Source organism: Notechis scutatus, chromosome 11 (genome assembly GCF_049901735.1).
Source record: "Notechis scutatus isolate UNSWTSFEM ecotype Mainland chromosome 11, rNotScu1.2, whole genome shotgun sequence".
Taxonomy (NCBI): domain Eukaryota; kingdom Metazoa; phylum Chordata; class Lepidosauria; order Squamata; family Elapidae; genus Notechis; species Notechis scutatus.
The window spans coordinates 12,992,320-13,004,780 of NC_142019.1; the positions used below are offsets into that span (position 1 = coordinate 12,992,320).

A 12,461-nucleotide genomic window follows, 5' to 3' on the forward strand; every position below is an offset into this window, starting at 1 on the left:
TCGTAAGGACAGTCGCTTTATCTTCACTTAACGGTGGCTGGTTCCAATTGTTGGTTGCTAAACAAAGACTACCTGAATTATTCAAAAAGGAAAAAAAATTCAGGTCGGTGAGGCATGTGCAGCTAACTGAAGGGCCCTTTGGATGCCTGACCAGCTCGGGGCCCCAGAAGTTTCTGTTACGGAATAATTGCACAATTCCTGCTGGAAGGGAGGGTGATGATTCACAAAAGCACCCCCCTGTAAAAAAAAGTTTTGCGTCACTGCAGCAACGTCAGTGCAAAAGTTTATATTTGGTACAAAGGAACAGCAAATGACAGCACGGAAACACCAACTCACTCAAATGCCAAAGTACAGGATATGCAGCTAAAACTAACTTAGCATCAACAACCCTAACCTGCCGTTGCAACTTTATCAACAGGGTCAAAAAGGGTATGTCCAAAAAAAAACCCACCTAGAGTTATACACTAATTGTAAAAAAAAAAAAAAAAAAAAATCACTTTTATTTTCATGATGTGTAATTCTTCCATGGGAGGAAAGGGAGAGATCCTAGAACAACCTGTTGGGCCGAGAATTAACAGTCTGATTTCCAGAAAGGATTCTTAAAACAAAACCAAAAAACCCACAGTTGGGCTGGCTTAATGTACAAAGCCCAAGACTTTCTAGTTTGCATGGTTTTTAAAAAGATGCATGATGATGTAACTCCTTAGAGACCTGCATAGGAATAAAGACTATTGAGATACAGTCAGCACAGCCATTTGCATTAAGGCACACAAGAAATGAGACAGTAATTGTGAAATGAAAAAACAACAACTCCCGTTTGAATCTGTGGGAAGGTCCATGTAGTGCCAGGGAAACATGCTCATTTGAAGCACCAGAAGGATCACTGAAGTGGCTGTGTTGTTCTCGGGGGAGCAAGGAAGTTTGACAGCATTTTCTGCTCTACCCTAAGAAGGTCTGAAGTAGCTAAATTCCAGCTCTTTTTAGTGCCTCAAAACACTGATAAATCAATCACAAAGAAGGAGGACAACGGGTACTTTTTTGCAAACTGAAAAACAATAAGAAGGGGGCACACGCTCCACCACTGGTATACACGATTATTCATATGATAGAAGAAGAGAACAAGAATAGGTCATGTGTTAAAAAAAGGAAACATCTTTCATTTTTGTTCAGTTGGGAGATTTCCAGCGAGCCATGCTTAAGAGGTTTAGAAGGTTGTAAGTTAAGAAGGAATGCAAGTCAAAACTTGACCTTAAAACAAATTTATCAGCATTCCAGAATTCAACTGCAGGTGTTCCCAAATGCTATCTAGTTTAGATATGAAACAGAATTGCTATTCCACTCAAAGGAAAAGTCCAAAGAAAACAGCCAGTGACTGGCTCACATTTACAGTATAAATCACATGTTCAGATATACTATATGAGGTTACACACAACTGAAGTCCAGAGGGTTACTGATTCTCACAACTGGCTCCCCTACGTTTGTCCTGCCAGAATCCCAAGTTGAAAGCAGTTTTTGCAGTGTCAAATGTGAACGGATCCACGGAAATGAATTGTACGTGAATTGTACTGTAGGATGGTTCGCATGGCTTGCTGATCAAACCCGGCCATTTTTGCCAAGGGGAGGGATGACTTCCTTAGACGGCGGAAGAGAATCCACTGAAATGAAAGGGCTAAAAGTGAATATTACGTTCTTCTATGCTCCACGTTGTGGGATACTGACAAATGCACCCGTATTGTACACAATAAGGCCAAATTTAGACCTGGCGCGAGGCTGTCTTTAAATCTAAATTAGTGCAAATGAAAGCCACGGAGCAGCCCTTGCAAGGGTCCAGAGATGTAAATATTCTAACATGGGCTCAAAAATACAGGTCGGATATCTGAACACACTAGAGCAAACTCCTAAATAGCTGCCCGCCCCCCTCAAAGTGTAAACTCACTTTCTAAATAACTTAGCAAAATGCTTGTCCAAAACTAACACAAACCACTTCAAAATCCCCGTTTCTTTTTTGCTTCTCTGTGCATGTTTTCATTACATGAACAATGTGATAGTTCCCTCAACCTCAGAAGAGACATTTGTGAATAATTTGCCTTTAAAAACCATGTTGCAATAATCTTCTTCTATTTATGCAGGATGAATTCAATATCAGATTTCTATAAGAGGGATTAGGGAAGGATTTATCACTTTACTATCTATATACATATATATTTTCATATATATATAAATATTGATATATAGATATAGATATATACACACACACATGCACACACAAATATACACACATACATACATACATACATACATACATATATATATTTGTTTTCTTAAGTTTTCGCAGGTACTTACATGTATGGTATTCAGCTTTGTTCGGGTATTTTCCCACGTCATTATAGTTGTGCTTTTAAAGTTGTAGCAACGTTTCGGCAGAATCTCATCTGCCATCATCAGGCCTCTGTATTGTGTTCCTCTGTGAGTCAGACTTTTACAGTTGTTTCAGTTAACGTTGCTACAACTTTAAAAGCACAACTATAATGACGTGGGAAAATACCCGAACAAAGCTGAATACCATTCATATATATATATGTGTGTGTGTGTGTGTGTGTGTGTGTGTGTCTCTGTGTGTATATATTTATAAAACGTGTAAGGGAAGCTTTACTATACAGCACAAAAAAAAGAGTACAATTTGAACAAACACATTCACCACCAGTGAAGGGGACAACCCCTTTTAAAAACACCCTTTGAAAAAATCTGAATATTAATTAAATCCAAAAGAAAGTACAGTATATTGAACAAAATAGTAAATATTAAACAGTGAATACTCTACTAATAAGGACCTCGCCTTTTCTTCTTTTTTCTTCAAGTTGGCGTCAATCCACAAAAATATACTTTTTAATCTGGTGAACGTACAGTACATACGTACTTACACCAAAAGGTGATCATATATTTAAGATGCTATATACACAAAATTTGGCTCAAATTTTAATTTACATAAAGAATATTCATGGCTTATTTTTCCCTAAGGTTCTGCCTGCAATTTTTTTTCCTTCCTCCCCGAAAATAAAAACAATACAGTCAAAAATCAAGTTAGAAGTATACTCTACAAATTAAAAAAAAAAAAAAAAAAAGCTACACCATTCAACTTTGGCTTGTATAAATAATTCATAGCAGAATGTGTTCAAAAGTACATATATAACTTTCTATATAGTCTTCAAGGGACGTATGGTTTTCTTTAATAAAAAATATACACGAGCTAAAATTGGTTCTCTATATTTTAAAAAAGGTACGATTAACATAAGAAAGCTTTTAAAACATATTCCAATTATAACTTAATATATTAATTCTTTTTTTTTCTTTAAAGATATCTCATAGGCTAACATCTTCTGAAGATTTCATGCGTATTTTTCATGAGTCTGTCTCATGTGGTTCTCCCCCCCCGCCCAGAAAAAAAAAATCTTATCAGAACCCAGCACTGTTTTGCACGTGCAAAAACAGGAGTTTGAGTGTGTGTGTTTTTTCTTTTTCTTTTTTAAATAATACCAGCCCTTCTCCATGCATTCTTTGCAAGGGAGACCCATGCTAGACTGGGTTAGAGAGAGGTCATCCTATGTACAGTATTGCTTTCTTTTTTCTACTGCTCTGCTGCTACAAAGCATAATTTTAATTACAGGAAACCACACAATTGTTAAAAAAAACACACACAGGAACACTACTAGAGGCAGGCCCTGACGGTTCAGCCATCTAAGTGGATAGTTGATATAAGGGGAAGATATTTCTTTTGCACCACCAAGTACAAAGTCCAGCAAAGTTAAGTGCCAGGTTGAGGCCAAGGCCTACGAGAAGGGGGGGGGGGGGTAAGGGGGGGGGAATCTTCTGTTATACTTGTTTAACCCACAAGGGCATCTGCAACCATATAAAAACATTGGTGTTAAGTGCCCGTTTTCTCTTCTTGTGTCTTGCTACACATTCACACACATATATATGTATACAAAGATATATATATGCATGTATATATATATAATATAATATATATATATATATATACACATATAAATATTTATTGAGGTCCTTATTTATAAATTTAGATATGTTAGGACTGTTCATTGGGGGGGTTGGGGGTTGGGGGTCACTCGAAAGCGGACACCCGATGTGGAGAAACAGCAGGTTTAGGTCACCCAGGCATCCATTCTCATCCGTTTGACCGTCGGGCTCTCGCGATCTTCTGAAGTGGGGGGCCTCCCCAGCCCCACCGGAGAATGGAAGTCGCCCCGGGGGTCTTCCCGGTCACTGCCGTCGTAGGAACTGCTGGAGCTACTCAGGCTATCCACCGGGGAGCGGCCCATTTCCTGCCGCGACGGTTGGAGAGGTGGCGGCTGCGGCGGTTGAGATGCCTGCGGCTGCGACTGGAACGTGGACGAGGTTACCCTTTCTCGAGGAGGTGAAATTGGTTCGGACTTAATGTTAAGATTTTGATTGGTGTTGATGGATAAACTGGAACCCTGGGATAACTGGCTTCCCGTTCTAATTAAAGCCAGGGTGGGGAGTATAAGGCGGGGAGAGAGAGAGAGAGAGAAAGAGAGAAGAAAAATCATGGTTTTCTGGAGCCAACGTTTAGGAAACCCAACTTTGCATCCAAGAAATTAGAATGGGATGTTTGTTTGGTTTATATCCCATCTGTGTTATTTTTTTACAAGTAACTCCAGGTGACAAAAATATCCTACACCCCTCCATCCTCTTATTTTCCCCACAACAAGAGCAATAGCACTTAGACTTATATACCGCTTTACAGCCCTCTCTAAGTGGTTTACAAAGTCAGCCTTTCCCCCCCCAGCAATTTGGGTCCTTGTTTTACTGACCTCGGAAGGATGGAAGGATGGTGAGCTTGGTGAGATCTGAACTGCCAAATTGCAGGCAGCAGCCTGCAGTCAGCAGAAGTAGCCTGCAGTACTGCATTCGAACCACTGCGCCACCAAGGCTCAACCTTGTTTAGTCAAGCCAATGGAAATCGGGAGGGTATGTGGTGTGTGCGTGTGCGTGTTTGTGCATTACTAGTGAAGATGAAGGGCAAATGTGACAACATGGAGACAACAAGCCCAGTTCCTCTAAAATTCAGCTGTATTATTTGTGGTATTCTCCAAATATTTCGAGCAGGGAGACCCAGTCTTTAAAAAAAAAAATCAACTTGTTTGCATGTCATATTGATCAATTAACATTCATCAGCAGAATTGGCTGAATATACTACACCAGGTTGGGTGGACTTATCCCTTAAGCCAAAGGAAATAAATCAGATTATGATTTAGGGCAGTGTGGGAAGCTTGTTCATTCAAAAATGAGAGGAGTTCTATTAGTAACCAGCTTTTACTGCCACATATTAATATCACGTGTATTTCTTATATTTCAAATGAATTAAAATGGATTAAATGAAATTAAATGAATTAAAAGAGTAATTGGAAAATTATGTACTTGCATTTTTAATCACTTTGAACAGATAGTAAATGGATGGTTGTAAATTGAGGACTAACTGTAATTTTCAAAACCACTCTTTAGTCTTTTGAGTCAAAAGAAGTGTGTTAAGAATTTTGATTTTAACCCAGTTATAGGAAATTGTAACGAAATTAAACCGAGTCTTGTTTTTCATGGCTTCTGGCAATTTACAAAAAAAAAATTATTATAGGCTGTTCCATTTCTCTTGGATGTTTTTTGAAAGGAAGAGAAAAATACTGGAGAATGACAGGGTGTGAGAGGGGAATACAAGATTTCCTTTGAAATTTTTAGAACAGAATAACAGAGTTGGAAGGGACTTTGTAGGTCATCTAGTCCATCTAGTCCCCTGCCCAAGGCAGAAGACCCTACACCAGGGGTTGCCAACCTTTTGGACCTTAGGGACCACCAAACTCATAATTTTAGATCCCAGAGACCACTAACTGGTTCTGTGGGTGTGGCCTAATTTGTGGTGTGGCTTGGTGGTCATGTGACTGGCTGGGCATGGCTTGTATGTAAATATCATAAATATTTATATAAATATTTATATAAATATTGAATTTTTTTTATAAAAAAAGAGGAACTTTTACCCAAAATCAGGCAAAACAGGCAGAATGAGTTGCTCACAGAATCACATTCATTCAGAAATCTATCTGCCATTGGCTAGCTCAGTGTGTCACATAAAATTTGCTTGCAAGCAAACTCATAAAATTAACTCACAACACACCATGCATGTAAATATTGAATTTTTTATTTTAAAAAAAGAGCAACTTTTACCCAAAATCAGGCAAAGAAGGCAGATTGAGTTGCTCACAGAATCATTCAGTGATCTATCTATCTGCCATCGGCTAGCTCGGTCTCTCAAATTTGCTTGCCATGTGTCTGCACTGAATTTGCTTGCAAGCAAACCTTCAGTCTTAAGGAAAGCAGAGCCGAAGATCTAAAGACTAGCTAGAAAGCAAGAAATCCAACCATTTTCTGCTTCCTAGCTAATCTAAATCTCCCAGCACAGCAGAACAGATGATGGTTGGGGGGGAAAAAAGGAAAAATAGCAACTTAGCAGGCAAGTTTGCCAGGTAAGGAGTAAGTGGGTGGGGAGGGTTCCCGTGGGCCATGTGGGCAGCGCAGCCTTGTGTTTCTGTACAGCCTGGAGTAATTGCTTTGGGGGGAGTGCTCTGGGGCTAAGATTTCTCTGTGGCCCACCAAAATTTTCTCACGGCCCACCAGTGGGCCATGGCCTACTAGTTGGCAACCGCTGCCCTACGCCATTTCTGACAGATGGCACTCCAGCCTCTTCTTGAAAGCTTCCAGTGATGAAGCTCCCACAACTTCCGAAGGCAACTTCTGTTCCCTTGGTTGATTGTCCTCACTGTCAGAAAAAATTTCCTTCTAGGTTAAATCTCTCCTTCATCAGCTTCCATCCATTATTCCTTGTCTGGCCTTCAGGTGCCTTGGAGAATAGCTTGACCCCTTCCTCCTCTCTGTGGCAGCCCCTCAAATATTGGAAGACTGTTATCCTATCTCCCCTGGTCCTTCTCTTCACTAGACTAGCCATGCCCAGTTCCTGCAACCGTTCTTCACGTGCTTTAGACTCCAGTTCCCTAATCATTTTTGCTGCTTTTCTCTGCACTCTTTCAGAGTCTCAACATCTTTTTTGTGGTGTGGTGACATGATTTTTTTTCCCCTTAAACCTGCAAAAATGCAGGAGTTTTGCAAGTCATACATCGGCTTTCCTCCCAAGAAAATAACCATGCGCATCCAAAAGCTAGAAAGTAAAGAAAACTGCCCTGAATTGAATCAACTCAAACACAATCGGAGGTTGTGGGGTTCCCACTGGGAATTAGGCGGCAAATCCAAGGAAGCTGCAAGAACGGCCTCCTACTTACACAAGAGAGCTGAGAGCCGCCTGTCCTAGATGATGCTGTTGCCAGGCAGAAACTTGTCCTAATGACAGCATTCCTGGGGAGTTAAACCCCTGCAGGGCTGACAGGTCGGCACTAGTCAAGGAGTAATCTGAAACAGGAGAGAAAAATACAATATTAAGCATTCGTGGCAAAGTCATAAGGCAAAGTGACATCTCAGACTGATTGCTAACAGCTAAAACAATTGAGAGGTCCTATTTTCCGCTTTAGATTAGGTAAATTGGTACAAAGATGCCAGCCAAACTAATTTGTCCCCCATCTCTAAGGATTAACTCTCAAGTTCATTTTTTATATTTTTGCTCAAGGAAAGTATATGGGCAGGTTACTTGAGATGCTGAAACACAGGAAGTCTGTTAAGACCACCTTTCCCTTATAAGCAGAGAGTAGAGTCCTTGACACAACTCTTACACAAGAAATTCAAGTGGACTCCCAGGAGAAAAACCAAGATTATTCCAAGGAGTAACAGGGTCCCTGTTAATTCCTTTAAGAGCAAACCCGGAGGGATCACACGATCCAATTTCTGTTTATATCTACATACAGTTTTATGAATTGCAAAGCAGCCAAGGATTCAAATCTTATCAGCAACTTTCAGTAAATGAAAGTATCGTTTACTCTGCAATTAAGCCTTCAAAAAGCTCTCCAAATAGCTTACAAAGCTCAGAAATAAAATTAGTCTCTGCTGCTTTTGAAAGGAGGGAGGGAGGGAGGATATGGAGGACGTGAGAAGGGAACAGACTGGAAACCAACTCAAAAGAATACCAGTTAAGACGCAAGCAGTTCAGGAAGCCCCATCTGAAGATTAATGGTAAGTAAATTGAAGAGTACTTAAAGCTGTTGTCTGATTATTGTTCCAGAAGTAATGGAGAAATGATTCCTCCACCTCACTTTTGCAGGTGGGGACTCCCTGCAGCCTTATGGAACAGATGTCTCCAGGGTTTGATTCAGGAACTTAAATATTAGGTTTTTAAAATCAGGGCTTAAATAGCTGCCACTTCTGATTAACATGCAGGAAGTTATTTCACTTCATGATTGTCACTGCTTTTTCTCTCACATATGGAAGGAGAGGGAGCTGCAAATGCTTTTCAGCACTTAATCACTTTCTAATACTGTTCTCTTAATATATTCCTTTGCCTCTTGGGGAAAGATAGGGATAAAAATGGGTTCATGTGAAAGAGCAATGATTTATGCTGCAGCGTTGTTAGGTTTTTTTTTCCCCTATCTATTATTAGTTGATGTTGGCTAGACATTTTTTTCCATGGGCACATAAGAGATTTCTGAGCATGTAAACCAGGCATTGTTTCACGTCAGGAAGAGTGACTGTGGGATGAAAACACCATTGCTTCATTTCCCTGTTTCAGAGGGAAGCTCATGTCACTAATTCTTCTATATAAATTTTCAGACAAAGTCCCCCAAATGAATCGTTCTCTAAAATTTACCAAACCTGTCTCATATTTTTCCCTCTTCTGTTTAATTGTGCCCAATCCTCAGAGAATGCTTGAACAAGTCCCTGCAGTTTTCTTAGCAAGGTTTTTCAGAGGTGGTTTGCCATTGCCACCTTCCTAGGGCTGAGAGAAAGTGACTGGCTCAAGGTCACCAGGCTAGTTCCATGCCTAAGACAGGACTCAAATTCACAGTCTCCCCAGTCTTTAGCCTCATCACAACAAACTGGTTCTTCTTCTATCATAATTTCCATCTGCAGTATTTACCAAACCTCTCCCATATACTACTCTGCCATACATGACTAGTTTTACGCTGTTGTGATGTTTTTAAAATATTTGTATTATTTGTTATGGGTTAAACTGTGGATCACTTAGTTTAAAAGATTTATATTATAATAAACTATTCTATGAAGAGCAGCACATAATTTTGAGCAATAATTCAATATTCGTGACTTTTGTTGGCCACAACTGAATGTTGCAAAGACAGGTTTGCCTCAAGCAGGGGTCTCCAACCTTGGCAACTTTAAGCCTGATGGACTTCAACTCCCAGAATTCCCCAGCCAGCTTTGTCCATCAGGCTTAAAGTTGCCAAGGTTGAAGACCCCTGGCCTAAAGACTTAGAATCCTTTGAATGCGGCAACCATTAAGAAAACAGGAGAGATGAAGAGCCAACAAATGTGTAACTTACCAGTATTGTAAGCTGTAGGCATGGCAGAATAGACCAGTCCTTGTGGCGGCAAGCTTGGAGTTGTCACAGATACAACTGGTGTTGCAAGAGGTTGCGTGGACTGAGAACTACTTAACCGCTGTGTGTTCTGTGAATGGTGACCAGAAAAACGAAAGTGGTCAAAGAAAATAAAGATGCACTGAAGTGAATTCAGACATGCATTGGCCAAATACAAACTCTGAGGTTCTTTTCTTCTAGTGCATTGTTTATATTGCCACTGAGGTAATCAAGCAGCACATTTTCTTTAATTAACTGTGATAGAGTCATAGAATTGAAAGGGACCATTTGGCTGAACATTGGAACCACCTTGATGAATGAATCCAGATTAAAGCACTCATCCCGGCTGTCCAGCTTCTGTTTGAGCACATCCATTAAAGGAACTGGAATCAAATATATTTTCTTAACATTCAACCAGAATAACAGTTGAATGTGTTTCAGGGATTAATTAAACCATAGTGATTTAATGATTATAATGGCAATTTAGTCAAGACAGGAAGAGAAAAAGCTGCCTTTGGACTCATTCCTATAAACTTTGCCTTCCCAGAATTATTGGGATCATGTTGTCACATCCAGTTCTGGGGGGAAAGATTGCTGATGAAATGTATCTATATGTAGATAAAAGCATCTAATTAAATGAATTTCAAATCCTATCCTCTCCACAGTTTACTTTTTTTTAAATTCCAGTCCTTTCAAATTGCTATACTCTGTGTGTGTGTGTGTGTGTGTGTGTGTGTGTGTGTGTGTGTGTGTATATATATATGCATGTATGTATGTATATGTGTATGTGTATGTATGTATATATGTGTATGTATGTATGTATATATATGTATGTATGTATATATATATGTGTGTGTGTGTGTGTGTGTGTGTGTGTGTGTGTGTGTGTGTGTATATATATATATATATATATATATATATATATATATATATATATATATATATATATATATATTATATAAATTATACTATACTATATTCAATAGGATAAACTGACATGGAAAATTGGTCCATGGTAGACCAAGCTTGCCACATTCATAAAACAAGGCTCCACAATACTTAAAATCTCTCTTTTCTGGGCAAACAACAAAGCTTGAACCAGTGTTTTTTTTTTTTTTTTTTTGGGGGGGTTAGTTGCAATGCTAAATCATCTAATTGTCTGGAGGGGGCGGGGTCGTCCTTTTTTTCTTGGCTTGATATTAAGAAGCGGTGATGCCACCAGAGGGCACTCTCCTCCTGTAAAATGCTAAAATACAAATGGATGTTTTACCCTTGTATAGGAAAACTGAGAGCTGCTTCAAAATACATTTTGACACACTGAAAAAACCTCAGCAGACATGCCCTTTAACTTACAACAAATGGAATTTGCATGCAAACAATAATTAGGACGCTGTTTCTGGAGAAGAGAAATGTAAATCTACGCAGGCATCATTTGAATGAATCACTGCAAACCCACGGGTGTCCATTTTGTGTTTGTATAAGCAACTCATAATGCTTGAACTACAGTGCAGTGAATTTAAACTGGAAACCATGTGGAACTGTGTAAACAGGGCTCTCCAACCTGGGCAACTTTAAGACTTGTGACTTCAATTCCCAGAATTCCTCAGCTGGGAGTTGACGCCCACAAGTCTTAAAAGTTGCCAAGGTTGGAGATCCCTACTTATAATCCTACAATTCAGCAACATTTGTGACTTGCTAGCAAAACACTTGAGCTTTTCAGATTCCATCTGTAAAATGGGAATGTCTTAAAAGGCTGACAAAATGGGAAGCTGTAGAGATGAAAAATGTGGAAAGTGTTTCTTATCCCTAAGTTTTGCAAAAAAAAAAAAAAAAGTATACTTTGACAGAAAACAAAAGACCTCAAACAAAAGACCTCAATTAATTGAAGACATCCAATTATTATTTTTTTAAATGTAATCATCAAGATCATCTTACTACAGATGTTCTTACAAGATGCTTTTACAACACTATTAAGTGTGATACCTTATGATTCTTGACAAATGTAACTTTTCTTTTTATGTACACTGAGAGTATATGCACGAAGAAAAATTCCTTGTGTGTCCAATCACACTTAGTCAATAAAGTATTCTATTCTGTTCTGTTCTGTTCTGTTCTCATCATTATCTACACTCAGTTTAGTTTCTGGTGATTAGGGGTCAGAATTTTCCTGGGTTGTCCTGAAGGACAACTTTTTATTAGGAGATAATGGCAATTGTTGTTCTCCTGTAAAATCACAATATTCTCCTGAAATAGCTTTGGATCATGTAGTGGTTCCACTCATATCTATAGAAAAAAAAAAAAAAAGACACCGAAAGACTGTAGCTCAGCTCACTAACAATCTTATTGAAAAGTGCCTCAGGAAAAACTTGTATCCAGAGCTATTTAATTCCTGTATGAAACCGCCGGGTACAGTCAGCAGAAGATTTAGAGCAGGGGTCCCCAAATTTTGCAACTTTAAGACTTGTGGACTTCAACTCCCAAAATTCTCCAGCCAGAATTCTGAGAGTTGAAGTCCACAAGTCTTAAAGTTGCCAAGTTTGGGGACCTCTGATTTAGAGCCATCAACGTTCCCCTTATATTCTCCTCTTTCATCTGAAGCAAGAGTGGTTTGGACTGGTCAGATGGAGGTAGGTGAGTCTTGATACCCGGAAGTGTTTCAAGCTCAGAACAGAGTGTTTCCAAGCTTGAAAGGCTTTCCAAAAGAACAGCCGGTTACATTCAGAACAACTGCTTTGACCTTGAAACAACTGTCTCAGAATCCAGCCAGGCATTTCAAATTCAAGATGGTTCAACTTCAAAGGACTATATACACAAAAAGGGTTGGAATCACAGCTGGCCCAGAAAGCAGCAGAACCAGCAACGGTCACTTGGGCCTTCTCGTGCCCTACATTTACCCCTGGG

At 39.4% G+C, this 12,461-nt stretch overlaps 1 protein-coding gene across 10 annotated transcripts in view; it reads right to left on the reverse strand.

The window, feature by feature from the left end:
• Nucleotides 1-3,248: 3,248 nt before the first annotated feature.
• Nucleotides 3,249-12,461, reverse strand: part of MEF2A (myocyte enhancer factor 2A) — a 76,854-nt gene continuing 67,641 nt past the window's right edge. For all 10 annotated transcript variants that reach the window (XM_087972804.1, XM_087972802.1, XM_087972799.1 and 7 more), the window contains 3 exons: nucleotides 9,525-9,651; nucleotides 7,362-7,488; nucleotides 3,249-4,515 (listed from right to left, as the gene is read on the reverse strand). In XM_087972804.1, coding sequence (XP_087828930.1) covers nucleotides 4,161-4,515; nucleotides 7,362-7,488; nucleotides 9,525-9,651 — 609 coding nt within the window. In that variant the 3' untranslated portion in view covers nucleotides 3,249-4,160. The remainder of the gene's footprint in view (nucleotides 4,516-7,361; nucleotides 7,489-9,524; nucleotides 9,652-12,461) is intronic.